This window comes from Corvus brachyrhynchos, unplaced genomic scaffold, assembly GCF_000691975.1.
Source record: "Corvus brachyrhynchos isolate BGI_N302 unplaced genomic scaffold, ASM69197v1 scaffold56, whole genome shotgun sequence".
NCBI lineage: Eukaryota > Metazoa > Chordata > Aves > Passeriformes > Corvidae > Corvus > Corvus brachyrhynchos.
The window spans coordinates 10,337,512-10,356,981 of record NW_008238664.1 but is presented as its reverse complement, the minus strand read 5'-3'; the positions used below and the strand labels follow the sequence as shown (position 1 = coordinate 10,356,981).

General features: G+C 39.4%; 1 protein-coding gene across 1 annotated transcript in view; it reads right to left on the bottom strand.

The window, feature by feature from the left end:
* FGD6 (FYVE, RhoGEF and PH domain containing 6) overlaps positions 1–10,456 on the bottom strand; it is a gene marked incomplete at its 5' end in the record, with an annotated part of 63,909 nt that extends 53,453 nt beyond the window's left edge. The window contains one exon of the mRNA XM_017737755.1: positions 8,031–10,456. Coding sequence (XP_017593244.1) covers positions 8,031–10,456 — 2,426 coding nt within the window. The remainder of the gene's footprint in view (positions 1–8,030) is intronic.
* Positions 10,457–19,470: the final 9,014 nt, after the last annotated feature.

Here is a 19,470-nt window from a genome sequence, read left to right as displayed (position 1 = left end):
TGGGAAAGGACAGCAGGATCAGAAGAAAAAACAACACTTTGTTTTCCAGTTACACAAAAAAAAGGAAAAACCACAACAGAACTCGAGCACACACTAAACAGACTTCAGGAAAACTATACTATAATTGTGACAAAAAATGTCAAAACAAATGTATCAAATAGGAAAGGGACAACTTAGACCAAGTGAGAAAAAATCTTCATATTAATACCCATTTCAAATAAAATTGACCTTACCCTGCCAGAGCTACCATGACATTTCAATGCATTGCTACTTCCGCTCACTATAAATGCAAGGCCCTACCCAGTATCTTCTGTATTGGCTCAGCATTAGTTTTATAATTTTTGGATGACTATCCCTGAAATCAGGGCTCCAATATCTCTCTTCAAACAGTTGCTCACTCAATTTAAAAATAACACATCCTATTGCACTCAGGGTTTTTTTACATATCAGATATCAAGAAGATGACAAAAGAGAGCTGAGTAACAGATTACTCAAAAGGTAGTGACTTAGAGCTGAAATCAAAATGGGAGTGGCTTAGCTCCTAAACACACAATTCTCTGCATGCATGGGAGCTGATGCAGCTTCCTGGAGAGTATGTCAAAAAAGGAGTATGAAATAGTTTGGTCAAGAGCAACACAGACTAAGAGTAAAGAATAACTGAGCTGGTTGCAAGGTTAGACTTGTGCTATCTCTTCCTCTAATCTTTTGCACAAATTAGAAGAAGAATAGGATTTAGACACTCTTTATAAACTTTTCAGCTCATCTAAAAATCTGTACAGAACAAACCACCCCCACAAATACCACTGGGAAAACAACAACAACAACAAAAAATCAAGTGAACTCTGAGCAGTTGAAATCACTGAGCCATAAGGCTTAGGTTGTAGCTATCAAAATGGGAGGTTTGGTAAAAACTACCTTTATTTATTTATATGCACCTTAAGGATTTCCTTAGTCCTCTTCTGCTTGAGTAGAACAGTTTTTCATAAGCACAAAGATATTTTGAAGAAAAATTAAAACTTGTATAAACCTTGTATTTTTAAATGAAACTTACTGGATTCTAGCTTCTAAAATAAAACCAGCATTTCTTTACCTACGTTTTATCTAGTGCATTGAAACAACATAGCTGCGTACTTTTGTAAATCTATTCATTAAAACATACTTAACTAGATCAAATATAAGTGTTGGGTAAGTGTGGCATATTAATATCACTGTTGGCATTTAAATTGAGAATGGTATTTTGATCACTTTCTTTACACATTTACTTTGTGCCACCCAAAAGTCCTACTGTTTTACACATTAGAATGCAGTTGGAATATCACTGTGCCACAGAGCTCCACAAGCACATTTCCTGAGCTGATGCTGAAAATAACCCACAGGAAAAGGCTGCTGTTGAGCATATAAATGGGTCTTTCATCAATTCTCATATCACATTTGACTCTCCATTCTACATCTGATGTATTCTCTGGAGCTACATTTTGTTAATTTATATCATGGTTGGCAAAAGGAGACAGAGCGCACACGTTGGAGGCGGGGGAGAAAGGCCAACGTCGGTGACAAATATGCAGCGTTACTTAGCTTCCTCTGCCTTTAGGAAAAGGAAATACCTATGAAGAATGCCAAAATTAGGAAAAACACAAGCGGAATAAAATAGGAAAGAAAAAGATAAAGCATTGCAGATGAATTTACGAAAGTGCGTGACGCCAGAGTTCCTGTTACCCATGAACAGGGGGGTTAGGAAGGAGCCTAAGGGACACAGCAGCTTTATGCACTGCTTTGCTTCCTTCAGGCTCCCCCACGTCACACTAAGCCACCCTCCAGCTGAAGCCAAGAGCCAGCACACTGAGTTGAGGGCAATGTCACCGGAAGGACAAGGACATCCTTGTATTGTACCGGAGGAGCAATGGGAACAGTAGTTAAGACGTTTTTGCTATCTGTGGTGAGCATTTCTCAGTGGGAAACAAAGGATAGCAGAGTTTACCCTCCAAATGGCTCTTTTAGTGCATGAGCATCAAGCTTATTTTCTAGACTGCGCAAGACTGTGACCAAAGTAGCCACCAAACCTTTTGGAGAGCGGATGAGGATTCACCCAGCAGCTGGGCAGTGCTCACAGCAGTGCCTGCCTCATCACCACTGCCACCATCTTACTGCCTCTCATACTCAAAAGCACACCCAGCCCTAACTACCTAAATAAAAAGATAACGTTGAGAATTGAAACCACATCTGGTTTTATGTAACGCTTGTAACACCACCTGATAACCTACAAGTCTTTCATTATTGCACCTGCAACTCTGTCAAAAATTTCCCTGGCTATGCCAGCCTTCTTCACCCACCTCCTTCTTTTACCAAAATCAAGAGGGAGCTCTCGAAAACAGGGATGCAACAAGTATCAAAGACAAAAATTCTTTTTCATTACTGTCTTGGAGATCTTCACAATTATTTGCATTTCATAAGATGTTTCAAATCTTTTCATGACTGGATTGTAAACCAGAATAACAGTATGGGAAAAATGTAGTTCTCCAACTTGTTTCTCTCCCTCATTGAAGATGGAGAGGATCAGACCTCAGAATCTCTCCCACTGATTTAATCTCAAAACAGATTAAATCAGCACATCTCAAAAACATATTTGCATGAGAATGTGTTAAGGTTCTAATAAAGTTCCTATTTATTCTGATTTTTTTAAAAAAGGGGGGGAAGGGGCGAGACCAGCTTGCTTTAGAAGATTTGAGTATTTTTCCAGAGTGCCAGTATTTTCTTCTTACAGTACATGCATTTTATTTCAGGTTGTTTAGCAGACTAAACTGTAAAGCCTGTAAAGCTGTGTAACTGCAAGATACTCCAATGCTAAAGAAAACTTCTCTTACTGGAAAAGCAGACCATGGAGACACTGACTCACATAAAGTTTCTTGGATAGAAAGAAAAGAATACCCAAACCAGTCCATATGCTCTCCTGAGTAAAAAAAAATTCACTGCGAGTCTTCCATGTAGTTTGACATGCTACCCTAGTAGTACAAAACAATTAACTTGACACTACAAAATAGAGGAATTCCAGCCCCAAGGTTCCCAGTGCCTGCATTCTTCCCAAAGTCCTTATGTTCAAACATGAATATTCCCAGGCAACTGTACTACTACCACTTCTCAGCAACATTTCCATGCCTCCCTGATTTGACTCTGATTAGACACACCTAACAATTACAGAATTTGTTTCTTCATGGTCTGTAAGAGCAAAAAGTGAGAAGTCAGCAAAATGGCTTATTCCTTATATCTGATAGGCAAGAATTGTTTTGTCCATTCTTGTCCATTCCCAGCTCTGGGGCTGGGACTGCCAGAGTGGCTCTGCAGCCAGCCTTGCAGGAGACTGGGAGCAGAGCTATCTGAGCCCTCTGACTCACTCCTTACTGACAAGCCCTCAGAGCTGGCAGAAGCCTCCCTGCTGCACCACAACGTGTATGTGACAAAAGGAGGGAGGGGAAAAGAAAGGCAGGCTCAAGGAAGCAGAACACGAAAAGAAAGCCAGCGATAACACATGACCAAGGATAACGAAGCCTGATAGGAAACCTAACAAGCCTGTTATCAAAGCTATGTCATTAAAACCTGATGGACAATTGCAGAGAAAGAATTTTATGTACAACTAAGGGTGGCAGAAGCCAGCTAGATACACAGCGGAGATTGGAAGACAAGACTGCAGAGCTGATGCAGAAGGAGAAACCGACCTTCTTCAGATCAGGAAATAATCCATTACAATCTTTGAGAAACAGGCGAAATAAAAAAAAAAAATCTACATACTTGGCCTCTACTTAACAGGAAGTTATATCCTTCAAAGAATTCAACAAAAAGAAGACATGGGTTTTAATGTGTAACACCTCCAATACCTAAAATGTATTTTGTGCATTCAAATCTCAGCATAAGGGCTTGAACTTACAGTATTCTAAATGCTATTTAGATCTCGCAGACTTTTATTAATTTAGTGCCAAAAAAAACCCCAAAACAAACCAAACAAAAAACCAAAACACCACCACCAAAAAACCCACAAAAACACACAAAAACCCCCGAATAAACCCCCACCACAACATCAAAGAGGAATATGTATCAAAGCAAAGTGCTTAACCACACAGATTTGAATATGAGATTCAATATTCCACTAAGGTTTTCATGGACACTTAATTCACCTCTGGGGACTCAGTCACCAAAGCAGAATTTAGTATGGAAAACTAAACTTACATTTTGCATTGACATGCTCTTTTCTGGAAAACCAATGCATTAATCTAAACCAGCAGGTGTGGGGAAAATACTAAGTAATATTTAATTAAACCAACATTGAAATCATAAAGGATTGTTGTCACATGGTACTCCCCCCTCCCCAGGCCTACCCAAAGAAAAATCCTAGCTGGAAACAAAATGACACAGTTATAAATAAATTAGCAGTCATGTACATTTGCAACATCTTGAAAAACCCAAAACCACAAAACCCACTAAATCCAGAGAGCTGCATTTCCTGTTGTTATCTGTGACTGGATAATGATATTTAAAACTTCTTTTACACTTAACAGCACATTTTCTATCTCACAGCAGCTAGTCTTCACTCACTTTGTTTATAGAGTCCTCATAAAAACACGTTCATCTAAATTATCCATTTTAAATTGGCAGTCAAACAGGTAGGCCAGACAAAAGAAACAACCCTGAAGCACCATTTCAGAAGACTTCTTTCTCGTATAGTGGAAACAAAACATAGATTATTTGCTCCCAAGGTACTGACACTACTTACTTTATTGAGAGTATTCCCCTGAACTACGTAACAAAAACCAAATCCATTCTGACTCCCATCAGCAGCACCTGTTTCACCTCAGTGGTTCACACACCAGATCAGGACCCTGACTCTCTTCCTTTCAAAGCCAAGCCTTCTCTTTTCAGTAGAACGGAAGTTGATATCAAGTAAGTCAGAAATGAAGTTCTGACAACTGATATCTACCATTAATTACCCAGGCCTGCCATTTGCATTTAATTCCCTGCAGGAAGGCTCAAGCAAACAAAACATATCTGAATTAAATGAGACATACGAAGCTCAGATAAAAATGTCAAAAGCTATTACCATTCTCCATTAAAGCATGCTGGTTTCACCAGATGGGATTGTGAGGAAATTTCTCAGTAACCACCAAAGCACTGAGTCCATTATCAAAATTTTATGTCTTCCTCCAGAAAGAAATGAGGCATGAGCTAAAGACACCATTGAACTCTTCTGGTAACGTCAAGACTGGCATTCAGACTTAATATATTGAATATGTGCTATTTTGACTAGAAGTCAAAGACCATGCAATTGGTTTGAAATTTCTTCTGAATTTCTCAGAAGAACAATCTCATTTGTACACTGGCTTTAATCATAACATAATTTGCTTTGAGATCCCCATGAGCAGTGCAGTACAGGAATTTGTGTGCCATGATCTATGAAAAAGAGCTGAGTGCGTGTTCTGACAGGCTGGGGAAAACGCGAGAGGCAATTATTTCAATAACAACAGCAGCACTGTTTCTCTAACTGGTTTTATAATACTGCCTGGCCCAGGAAATGATAAAAAGCTCTTACAGAACTATGCAGAAAGGGTAAGACAACATTGATAAGGAAGCTTCAAAGGATTTGAGATAACACTGGATGGGAAAACTGGAGAAGCTGCCTGCCCAGCCCGTCTGGGTGAGGACCCTTACACCTCCCACGGCAGAGCCAAAACGAATACTCATCCCTGCTCTCCCAGCAGCACTGATCCACGTCAGGAGACTACTGTATTGTTGTGCCCTCTTTTTTTTCCCTAGGGATTTCTTTATTCTCTGAAATCTATTGAAGTAACTATATGCATTATTTGTTCCATAAGGTGGTTTCTGAGTAATTTGATTTAAAATAAACACATAAATGGCTCTGGTTATGGTTTTCTATGTGTGCTTCTTAAAGAAAAACAACACAAACCCAGTTGTGCCAAGAACATCCAACTTAGGGAGCAGCTTCAGCTACAGATGTGCCAGGGAGTCCACTTAAACCCTTACATCACCACTGGTACTGGGGAAGGTTTGTGTGGAGAGGGAATAACTATAAATCTCACACATTTAGCCAGATAAGAAAACTACAGAATTTCACTTCAGGAGCAACTGCAATCTCACATCTACCATGCTCCATACAGCAAAACTATCCTTTTCCTAAAGCAGACAGATATTCACCTGGATTCAGAACAAAACAACACGAACTAAAATGAATCACATAAACACATGAAATGCATCCTTATTTAAGTTTGGTCTCACCCTTCTTAGGTGCAACAAATCGAGGGAATACCAAGAGAGTGTGGTCAAAACCCCTGCAAGATACTCAAAAGATTAGACTTAAACAAAAAGCATACACTCTGTCAGGAACTTAAATTACATGAAAGACAAAACTAAGAAACACCCTGCTGTAAACTATAAATATACTCAAAAACCACTTGAATAAATGTACCAGTACCTAGCCCATAACTAGAAATCCTAGTTTCCATGATAAGGTTTCGTATTTTCCAGCAAACAGACCCAGGTTGATAATATTAGCTATAAAACAATTAACGTAAGATGCCCCTTAAAATATTTGTCTCTTCCTGTATCAGAGAACACAGATTCTTTGGAGCATATGTTTCCTATACACACATCCAAAATGAAACAAAGCTTAGTAACTCTCAGTGAAAAATGAAGTTAAATGTGACTACCTAGAAGCTAATTCATTTATTCTTGTTATGCATATGTTCGCAATAGTGTGAAGAAGTTTGCTGGGGACTTTGAAATATACAGGCTGCATATTTCATTCAAACCCTTATTGCTGGTTTGAGATAAATCTTTAGGATCTGTAAGACAAACTGATTAGCTGAAGTTAAGAAACTGCGTGATACCATATTGGGTCAAAACAATGCTTTACCTGTCACCACACTGACAGACACACTAAGTGATGCTGTTTAGGGAGAACACATGAGTCTGGCTACACTCTGTGGCTGATTTCTCTTCTCAGCATCCAGTCACAAATATTAAAAGATCTGTTCCTGCCTATTCCATTTACCATCCAATGTGGACATAGAATCACAGAATCATTAAGACTGGAAAATACCTCAAAGTTCATTCAGCCCAACTGTTAACCCAGCACTGCCATGTTCACCACTAAACCATGTCCCCAAGTGCCACAGGCAGACATTTCTTTAACATTTCCAGGGACAGTGATTCCACCACTTATGTAGGCAGCCTATTCCAATGCCTGACCGCCCACCCTTTCAGTGAATAAATTTTCCCTAATATCCAATCTAAACCTCCCTGGCGCAACTGGAGGACGTTTCCTCATATCTATGAACATATCCAACATATCTTTGAATCTGCTGACCTTACCTGTCTCCACCACCTCCTGAGCTAAAGAAACACAGCAGCAACCTGCAGAGTTACCAAACACCATCACACTAATATTCTGTGAGTCACACAGAAATTGTGTACTACTACCACCTTTGCTGGGAGCACAGGCAGATACAGAAGAACTCATTGTATTTAGGGAGAAGCAGTAGCTTCTGTTATACCCAAAAAAGCTTTCCAGACCTGATGAAGAATTTGCATACCTAAAAGCTTGTCTGCTTTTCCCAGCTCTATCAACTGATCTAAAAATATATTAATTCCCCCTACAAACCTAGCAACTATGCACTCTATGGATAGCTATTCCAGTTCATTGTGAGACTGGTAAGGTTCATTCCTCCCCATTGAAGTATTCTTGGATACAAATACATGACTGTGTTTGATTTGCTTTAATTAAACCAGGAAAAATTTCACAAATTTTGAGGAATATATGAGGAATAACTAGCTTACTTTTCCTCTTGACTCATCGCCAAGTGCAAGCAGTTTTCAAACAACAAAAGCATACAGAAAGATATACAGGAACAACTGTCCTGCTGACATCTAGCAAAAGGGGTACAGCCTCTCAAGCTATCATTTAAACATATTTACAACCAACAGAGTTACAATGCAGCTGTTTAACTTCCCTTTTCTCTTTATTTTACCTGTCAAGTCTCCAACACCTGCTTGTAGCTTCACAAGGCTCCTCAAATTCATAGAAGTCAGTGCTCTGCTCTTCCACGCTGCTGGAGTTCTGCCACTCAGAGCAGAGATTTCTCCTAGCACCCATAGCAAAAGGCAAGTTCTCATACTCAGGTATTTCCTCATAGTGACGCACATTCTCATACTCTGGAGCACAAGTGCTGGTTGCAGAATTCAAATGCATTTGGGACAAATTCTCTCCCACAAGTACATGCCTATCTAAATACTCCAGCCTTTGATTATTTCGCATCTCAGGTTGACTTCTGTTTCTCTGCCTCTTCTTCTGTGATGCTGGACTACTTATTTCTACAGAATGTGCCTTGGCAGATTTAGCTTTTCTTTCACTGCCTACAGACCCTACATTCCTGTTGTTATTTCCATACCCATCCCCACTGGAAAGGTTGGCAGTAGCACTCTCCACTGACTGGCTGCCTTTAGACAGAAATTTTTGAAAGTCACTTTTCTTTAAGCAAACTGACAGTTTCATGTTCAGAAGCTTTTTGAAGCTGTTTTTCTTGTGATGGTCTTTGCAGGGCTTGTCTGTCCTGTCCATGTCCACAGCAGAGAGAGACTTGGCCCTAGGCTTCGTCACAACAGTCAAGTGGCTGAAGCTGGTAGCAGTTTTTAATGATTCAGAATTTCCTGAAAATGGAAGAATAGGATGAGGTAACTTCCAGACGGGTTTTTCAGAAGAACGTTTGGGTATGTCACAGGACGAAAGTGCATCCTGCTCCTTGGCTCGTGGATGTGCAAAGCGAGATCCTTCTAGAAGGCTGTTCGATTTGTCCTCACTGGAGGTGTAAGAACTTTTGTCCACAAGCTCTGCTGATGCAGCTTTTTTCAGCAGGCCAGCAGCTGGAAGGCCATGCCTCTGTGGTTTCTTAGGAACAACTTTCGGAGAACTCCCATCCTTTATTTTAACTTCTTTCTCTTCCAAGTTTTGCGGTGAAACATGGAGGCTGTTGGAAGCAGATGAGTGCTGACTGCTTGTCAGTTTGAGCTGCTTTGGCAAACTCATGGACAAGGTATCACACCTGACAAAGTTAGTCCTTTTGTCCACAGCACCTGGCCAACTGGTGTCATCTGTTCTCTCATCCATGGAGTTGTGGTCTGCATTTAAAGAAGATTCAACACTTCCCATCAAATCAGGACTTCTTTGTGAAAACTGAGGCAAAAGATTTTGTGAAGCTGACTCTTTCACAGCAGGTTCCTTTACCTGAGGCATTTTTTCTGCATTGCTTTGAGTTACCTCACATTTTTCTGGATGAAACACTTCTACATTATTGTTATAACAAACACTTTGACCAAGGACATTAATTTTTGCTGGCTTTTTTATGCCTTGGTCCGCAACCCCGCAAGAATCTTTCTCTGAACTAGATGGTTCCTTTGTTCCTTCTCCTGTGGTGTCTATGCCATCCTGACGTACTAGACATGCAGCACGTGGCTTTCTTGGTTTAGGGATAGGAAGCACTTTGGAGCTCAGGACTGAAGATGTGTCACGGGAGGTTTTATCAGCATCTGCTTTCATCCCTACTTCAACTGAAAACATCCTATTACTACTTAAGTTTTCATTCTCTAGGATTTCCTTGTCCAATGGGGAAGAACAACTGTGATTATTTTCAGTCAAACTAGGACAAATTTCAGACATCTGAAACTCATCAGCATTTTGTTGCTTCCCTTTAGCTACCTCAGAAGATGACGAAGACTGTACAAATTCCATAAACTCTATTTTAACATCATTCTTGGAACTGCTGCCATCCCCTCTGTCAAGTTTGTCTGCATACTTGTGCCTCACAGGACTGCTGTTAGAAAACACACCATGAGTTAGGACATCTTTAAGTTTCTCTTCCAAAATGCTGGCTTTCAAAACCACCTGACTTCTATTTCCCAGTTTTTCATTGTGACTATCCCCCAGAGATAGTGCATTTCTTTCACCAAGTTTGATGTTCTCTAAGGTGTCAAAGTGCTCAAGAATGATCTGAGTTTTACAGGTGTTCTCTCCATTTCCAAGTTTATGAAGGCATTCAAATTTGCAAGATGACACAGGTAGAATATATGCTGTGTTTCCAGTACTCCCTTCTGAGGTTTCATTTTTATAGTTCAAATGGTCTAGAGTTTGAGAAGAATCTTCCCTGTGCTCCTCAAAGCTTTTTGTGCTTTTTTGTGTAGATGATGGAGGTTTAACTTCTGGAATGGAGGAGCTCTTGAGAACCTTTGGTTTCGGTGCAATCACTGGCTTGGTTTTCCTTGCTGCTTGTATCCCACCAGAAAGTACAATATCAGGCTTTGGTGCAACAGGTGGAGGTGCTGCCTTGTGTCCTAGGACAAATTTTGGTTTGGGGGCCACGGGTGGCTTCTTAATTTCTAGAAAAGATGGAAAACAAAGACTTTATTCACCACTGCCCACAGAACAACTTCACCTGCAATGCAGTATTATAAAAAGTTTTGTAACATTTAACTTGCGATCTACAAGATCTCAATGTCTGCATGGATCCATTTTTCTGTTAAAAGCATGCCTCTCATCCCTAACACCACTTTTTTACTAGTTGCCTTTGTTTTAATAGGCACATCAAGGAGTGGTAGGGAAAGTTTTCAACTTCTTTTTGTAAACAGTTTAACGTATAGTACACATACTCGCTCAGATGCTGAAGTCTGATGCCAAGAAAAGCAAAGCAGCTTTGCCTGGTTTTGCAGTTTTAACTGTAATACCATTGTAAAACGGGGCGAGTACGGTAAGCACCACACGTATAATAAGCCATGAAGTTAATGGGACAGCTAGACTAATGACCAGGGCAGTTCAGACCCTTCCTCCACCACCCAGAGAAATGTGTAACCTAAAATTCCTCGTTCCCTTCCTCTCCTCTTCAAACAATAGTGAGATGAATTGCTGTACCAGTTAGAAAATTGCCATGTCACTACCAACAGTTCAGTTGGTCTGTGGTATGAAGTTAATGCAGTAATTTCTAGCAAGGGAGTACCTTTCTATTGTAAAACACTATTTCTGTGCCTCATCTAAAATTACTCTTCCCAACATGTCTGACCTAGAAACAGTCACCACTACTATGAATTAAGAGCGACTTGGCACAACAAGGTTACAAATCCTGAGGAGAGTGTACAGCACTCAGGAAAAGGAGCTCATGAGGAACTTTGAGACTGTGCAGTTTTGATCCTGTTGTGGTTTTGGAGTTTTTTGTTTGCTTATTTTGTGGTTGCTTTTTTTTAAGGTATGCCTGAAACATCTGAATATTGCAGGAGAATATTTATGACCTATTCATTTCCACATGCTGGAATAATTTCAGATTTCTAAGTCCTCTGAGTGATTTTTGATATGTGCAAACTGGTTTATAAAGTAAACAAGTGTCTCACGCTATTTATATATTACCTCTGTATTTACTACCTTTGTTTTAATCAATATTTTGGTATACTTTCAGTAAGTCATATACATGTTAAATAAAACCCTCAAGAAAACATACTAGTTAATGTTTCACATGCAAATAGATAGGGTAGGCCATTGATTTATTATTCTCTTTGAAATGTGGGTTTGGTGTTTGGTTGTGTTTTACCACCATTATTACTGTAGATATGCAACTATACCTTAATCTCTAGCCTAGAAATGCAAGAATGAAGTTTCAAAGTTTAGGTTTGTTTTGTGGGGGGTTTGTTTGTTTGAAGGAAATCTAGATGGGTTTTAAAAAAAATTTAAAAAAAGAAAAGAAAAAAAAAAGCCAATGCCCTCAGTTGCAACTATTTCCTAAACAGCAAGCCACTACTCTAAGCAGAGAGCCAAAACCAGTAAAACCATCTTTTTCTAGGACATGAATCCCTAAATGGTACCCAGACCGACTACTTACACTTAGAATGGCTGCCCTTGCTGCCATTACATTAGCAAACAGGTAAACCCAATGGCAGAGACAATTTTAAAGAAATTCTGCAAGAGGGAATCCAGAATTTCTTTCCAAAGGTACAGCTCCCTATAGCAACTGACAACAGTGACCCAACTGCCACCTACTGCCAAGGCTATACCACCTCCTGTATCCCATCTAAAGGCAGGTTTCCTACACACAGATGAGTCAAATATTTGCTAGGAAAAAATAAAATTAACTCTTTGGGTGGGTAACTACTGATCCCAAACAGCAGAAGAGAGCTGTACACTCACTTTCAAACAAGCCAACTGCTTATTCAGTTGGAAAATGAAGTGATGGCAATAAAAGAGCCCATGTTCCACAGTAAAAAAACAAGGAAGGGATACCCAGTTTGTGACAGAACACAACACAGTAGTAGACCTGGGCCATGTCCAGTAATATTTATTAAGCTATTAAAGTTCCCTGAAAACAGGAGAGAGACAAGCTGCTTTGGAACCCTTCCTGATGCCCAAATAATAGAAGTGGATTGAAAAAGATACAAGAGATTAAACACTGGCTAGGTGAGCAATAGCCTGTGGATTATTTTTCCCACTCACAAACTGAAGTCCATAAACCTTGGAAGTTTCTCTCTCTATAGTGGGACTGCCTAACATTTTGGATACCACCAAACTAGATTACCCTGCAGGGATTTCAACTAGCACTTATTAGGGAACAGCAGTTATGACCTGACACTATTACCTGAATATAAACTATCAAAAAACCCCATGGTTTTATCAAAACTAAACCATGAAAATGTAAAGAAATGCAAAGAAAACAAACCAGTTATTTATAAGCCAGTGGTGGAAACCTGGATAATGAACAGAGCAGAAAAATTCACTTCTGATAATAAGTGCAATTCAGCATGATTTCTGAAGCCTACTAGAATTTTTCAAATTACTTCAATGCTAAAAAGCATTGAGACAGACAGAAGAGACCAGTAAATTGTGTGGGATAATAAAGACACCACTGTCTGCTTTAAAATGATTGCACATTTCATCTAGAGTAGATATGGGTCAATGTCTTAACAAGCACTTTACAGTCTCGGTATCAATACAGATCAGCAGTCAACCGCTCCATCAGAAAGGAATGTGATGAAGAGCCCTTTCAAACATAAATGTGACATGAGAGGAAAGACTCCAGGAAGGGAATGCATACCAGTAGTTTTCCTCAACAAAATATCTTTAAGTTTCTGAAGAATACAAGCAATGAAATACTTACAAGAAAATTACAGCAGCTGACAAGGGTTAAAACATGGTAGATTTATATTAGAAATCAAGAATTAAAGTTCAGTTGTTATAAACCAATTCACTGTTGGATGGAAAACATAGTTCTACATAACAGTGCTCTAAAAGGGACAATTTCCCATCCAGAACAGAAAGTAAACTAAGTAGGAGGCAACTGTTATATATAAAGGTGTAAGGAATGACTGGAAGTCATATGAGAATGATTTTTGTTAAATGGCAAGCATAAGCAAGCCTCTTTGGTGAAAAACAATAAATATAATCAAGGAAGCATTATAGAGCAAATGCATGGAGTGGTTAGTTGTTTGGACAGTGGGGTTTTCCTGCTGCCATATGGAACTAACTATTCACCTAAGGACAGAGATGCTTGGTTATGCTGAGGAGAGTAAAAATTGAAGAGAATTTGGAAATCATTGTACATAGTTTTTTTATGAGAGCTCCATGCAGGTCTGAAGCTAAGCAGTAAATAATCTGGTAAGTATAAAAGATGAAGGGAGTTGAAAATATTTCTGTACATAGCACCTGCCAGACTGTTAGTGAAATGTTATGTCACCTTCTGGCAATCTCTGAAATAACTACAGAAGTATCCAAGGTCTAAAAATTATGCTTCAAATCCCAAGGAGGCTCATCCTGGTTAATTTAACCAAGAATTTAAAAAGTAAAATTGTAATAGAATATATACTTATGCACAAGTGAAATATTTTTGATAACAGATGGCTCTTGAATCAAAAAACCCCAAAAACAAACAAAAACAAACAAACAACCAACCCCAAAACACTAACCCCGATGAAATTCCATAGCTGACCAGTGAGGTTTGACAAGTTCAAACTAGAAACAAAGCTCTAAAATTATTATGAAACCCAACGGATAATTAACTACAGAAACACCTCGCCTAGCCTTGTGGGGGAGCCACAAGCGCTTACAGACAACTTAAACTCACTTTCTGACACATTTAGGATTTTCAGAGGAACCTTTGGACTGGACATTGGATTCTCTAGCCTGTCTCACTCAGGAAACTGGAGAATCACTATGACTTTCCCTCCTCCCCCCTCCAATCTTAACTCATTTCTCAAAGAGAATCCCTGCATCCAGTGATTCCAGTAATAAATGCAAATCTAAGAGCAGAAATACAAAATTTTATTTGCATAAACAGATTAAATGTTAAAGAGCCAGAGAAACTGTCAAGGAGATATCCTCCAACTTGTTTGACTATGCAAAGGAAGAAATCCATAAATAAAGTGACTAGCAATGCTGCCATCACCAACAGGAAATCTGCTGCTCACGTAGGAACAGCCAACACCATGCTCAGTGCTGAAGGGAAAAAAAAAAGGGTGCTTAAAAATACCAACACCTAACCCCCTTAAAAAAGTTGGATTTAAAAGGGCATTATTTTTCTAACAACAAATTGCCATTAGCAGCACCCATGCAGATCAATGCACATGCTCTTCGTCTGACTTCAGGTCACAGCACAGAAAACAGACATTTATCTCCCTGGTGAATTATGTCCTTCAGCATTCTGAGGAAAAAGCAACACCCATTCTCATCCTGCTGATCTCCTCTGTGACCAACACTTGTTATTGCTTGACTGGTAAGTGCTCCTGTTCTTCCTTTGATTTGTTTTAGAGGAGGATGTGAACATCCTGAAGCAACTTCTACTCTCAATCCTTTGGCCCTAAGTGCTCCCCCATTTCTGTTCTTCAGATGATAGGATTTGACAACTGAGGACCTCACTTAAAAACACTTGTGTATCTTCTCCTACGCACTATCATGAGAATGAGCAGAAAAGCCAGTAAGACATTGCAATCTTAAGCATTACTATTACACAGCTTTAAATCCTTCTCAAATTTTTACCTCTTGACATCTTTCCTGCCCTACATAGGAATAAGGAGAAACAATGATATACGAAGGTGAACTGAGGCAAAAAATCAAATAGCACTATACCTTCTGCAATAAACTCTACTGTTGCTAAAGGAGTATTTTTCCCAGGTAATTTTTATGCCAATACCTTTGAGATGATGTTACTAACTCCTATATTTAGGAACAACAAAAGAACAGGAACAAGTCATGTTGACTTGCATCTGTCCATGAAAAGGGGACAAATGGTTCTAGACACTGCCAAGCTAACATAACTCGATATTCCTTTCCTTACAATGCTTCATATGAACAGAGGCTCCCCTCCTGGTATTCAGGATGCCCTATGAAACTATCTCAAGTCACCCAAGAGGTACCCTGGGCAAGATCCTGCAACTCACCCTGAAGTAATGTCCTTTCTGAACCACAGAACAGTAGGAAGACAGTACAACAATGAATCAGTGTGGCATCAGATTTTGACAGCAGCTGAGCCTAAGCTTAAGGTATGGGTACACAATCAAATTACTGTGGCATAAGCCAAGGTGTGAATTTAACAAAGCTGCTACTTTATAGAAGCTGGTCAAATGAATAATCTTATCTTACCACACAGTATATAAGGCAGTTTGTTCCTTTTCACCTACAAGGTAACATATACTTCACATACTACTCCTAGAAGATCTATTTCACACACACCAGGAAAAGGGCTTCAAACAGTTACTGCTCAGCAGCTGGTCTAGAGCAAACACATGCATTGGCTTTCTTGTGGCACCCTGTTTACTTACGCACACTGTATTCTCAGATATAGGAAATCTCATCTGTAGGCTATACATGAAAATAATATGATGCCTGGAAGGTATCTACCAAGAGATCAATGTGCTGTTTTTTCTTACATGAAGGAAGAGCTTGCTCCAACAGCCAATTTACTGTTCCTAAGACTACTTCTGGCATAAAACACTACAACTCACAGACTCAAAACAAGAAAGCCAATCTGGCTTTTAAAGAACAAGTAGGGAGAAAGATAATTACTGCTGTGTTTGGGATACACTGAGAGATTATTGCACTGGCACTCAATACAGTGCAGAGAGAAACAGATAAAGTATTTTAAAACTCCTGTTCTTCAGCAGCCTAAAATTTAAAGAGTCATTACAAGGCTTTTCAGGTCATTTACTTTGTTTTCAGTTACAGAAAGAAGTTTCATTACGTAAACACCTCAAAAAAGTATTGCGAGATCATTAATTTATTTCCTGCAAATGTTTATTTATTTTCTCATTATGCAGAGGCTCTGATTTTCTCAGGTGCCACAATGCTCAAAAGAAACAAAAAAAGGAAGGAGTCATAACATCCCGGAAGATAACACATGTAGTTTTTAAAGTACAAGGGAAAACTGTGGTTTCCAAGCCACTACAGTTTTAGAAAACATCCTAATTAAACTGCAAAAGGAAAACATCAATTTCAAAATCTTAGGTTGTTCGCTGACTTATTGAAATAAAACAGGAAAGTCAGGGATAACTTCAGAGTAAGGACAAGAGATGAATAAACAACCTTTTAAGATCACATGCAGAGACAGAGCTGAGTAACTCTAATGAGACTTGACATATCCAAGGGTTAAAGGGACATTAAACCCTGTAGGCCTCATTTTTTTTTCAATCCTTGAAAGCAGTGAAGTTTGATTGGAAAAGTCATGTTGATTTTGTTTATTCTGTTCCTGCTATATTTTTTTCCATTTGAACTACATTTCTGACATTAAAATACATTTTTCTCATTGTTGTTGTCAAATCCAATTTCAAGCCTAAGCTATACGTCCTGCCCACATTAAATAAGCTCTATAGATTCACATATAAGGACTGTTTCTTCAGCAAGAAATAATAAATGTCAAACTCATAACTCTGAGCTTTTGTTTTTTCCTTTTAAAGGCAAAGCACATACTTGAAGCCAGCATAATACTTTCAGGCAGAAAACGAGTAAATGGACATTCACTGGCATCATTTATAGTGTGAATATATAAATATATCTTGTGCAGTATATGAGAAAGCAATGGCAGGAGTATAGCTGTAAGTGAAGATTGAAGCCAACATATGGGCTGATCACTACAATGAGATAATCTTTAAATTATGCAAAAGTATTTTTTAAAAGTGCTATAGTTCCTTAGTTCCAACAATTCCAGATTTACATATACGTTTTAAAACATGTAAGCAATAGCTGTGGCAGAACTCCATCATAGAATTATGTTCAGCTCTGGACTGAGATGTAACTGAAAGAATTTTGTAGAGGAAATAGAAAAGACAGGCAGCAAGACACTGAATATGCACCGCGCTATTTAGAAAGGCAAAAGGTAAACTGGAGTGAGGTTAAGGCTGGGTTATCAATCTCAGACCTTTTGCAACTTCTGTCCTTGGAGAGAAGCCATGTTTGGCGTTTCTCCCCATACCACAGTCCCCTCAAATAGCACAGTATCTGTCTTAGAGAGAGCCCTGCATATCAAGAATACGCCTGCAAATCCTACTTAAAATAATATTAAAGCAATACAGATGATGGTGTACCATGTTGTTTTGTCCTAAAGGTACATTAAAAGAGAGGCACTCAGGCCCTTCAAGTCAAAGTGAAGAAAAGATTTCTAGCATTTCAAGTTCCACCTGAAGCCTTGACTGACAATAACATTTTTACTGAAACGCTGTGTTACCAAACAGAAAGCTGGGTTACATAGCACAAACCGGAGTAAGGACGGAATTCACAATTAAATAATTTCAGTGTAGGAAATAGATTCTACAGATCATAGGACTGAAATTAAAATACAGGATTGGTAAGTTTTTATGTGAGCATTAGCTTTATAAAGAATGCCTATATGTTACAGGCACTATGTTCTATAGCAATAAAAAGAGAGGGATATTAAATCTTCAGAACTTTCTTCTAGCAGTCTTCAGCCTTGTCATACCTTGCATAGGAACTCCTAAACTGAAATGTCAAAAGCTGTCATGATGCTGTCAGCAGGATCATGAATCTCTAATCTTGTTTCACCTGCTCCCCATTTATTTTTTTACCTTCACATAATACATCACACACAAAATACTCTTCATCCTCTCTTAAATACCCCTCATCTTCCCTCTTCCTGCCCACTATTACTCTATATGCCTCCCTCTTGAAAAAACTTGCTAAAATTTAGATTTGCCATGAAACTGTCCCACTTTCTTTTCTGATATTCCTCAGCATCCCTTTCTCTTTTGCTTACTTTGTTCACCAGAACCCCTTTGTCCTCACCTTTCCCATAAGCACTACAAGGTACACATAAAGCTTATTTAGTCATACCACCTAAGATCTAAACATCCCGAAATCACTATTTAGTACTGAAAAATCTACCCAGCTTTCTGAAACTTAGTACCGTATCAAATTTTAACAGCTTTAAGCTCTTGAGCACCCCCTAACACTTACTTTGTTTGCACAGCTGTTTAACTCTTGAAAGATTAGGGGTGAACTGCACTATCAGCGGCACTACTTAAAACTGGAACATACAATGCAGCTGTTAAGCAGAGATATCCTGCTTTATTACATGCTTTTCAAAATCTAAACAAAATCCGTTCTGTCACATATATTAAAAACAGGACTGTTTTAAATGAAGCAGAAAGATGCATTAAACCGCTTTTCATTTTCCAGTAAATTCTGATTAGCAATGAGAGTTCGGAAACTTAATTAACACTGGAGTTAATAACAATTTGACATATTTGAGAGGAAAACACTGAGAACTGCACTGATTTTTCTGCTTGATGACTGTGTATTGCTTTTTCTTCAGAACACCCACCACCCCAATCCCTACAGGAAGCACTTCGCTGCTTCCCGTTTAACCCTACAATTAGCCCTGTTTCCATCCAATACATCATAATTTACACGACACGTTTTCAATGCAGAAACGACTCCTGTTCTCGTCTTTAGGCAGACAAGAAAGGAATCTACTAACAGAGGGCTGAACAAAAGTACTAAGTTAGCACACCACCGTGCAGGCAGATATAAATACGAGCAATTCCCTTAAACACGAGGTGCTCTTGTTCTGAACCAGGAATTTGCCTTGGAGCTCTTTTAGCCGTTAAATTGGCAGCGGTCAAGAAACGGGGGAGGAAAGGTAAGGAAAGCACGGAAGCAGGTCAGTTCCAACCAGCAGCTGGAAAGGCCAAAAGCGAACGCTTTCCAGCACCCCCGTGGGGCTCCTGCTTGCAAGAGCCCGGCCAAGGCAGGTACATCCCCGAAGCAAAGCCGCAGCTGACAAACTCTCGCAGCTCCGCGGAGTCAGACGGAGCGACAGCCCCAGCCCCGGTGCTGGCTCTTCTGCCTGAACCCGGCTCCCAGCAGGTTTTCCCCGCCGTCAGCTCAGCCCAGGCGCAGGGAACCGCACGGGAACCGCGGGGGCGCGCGGTGCGTGG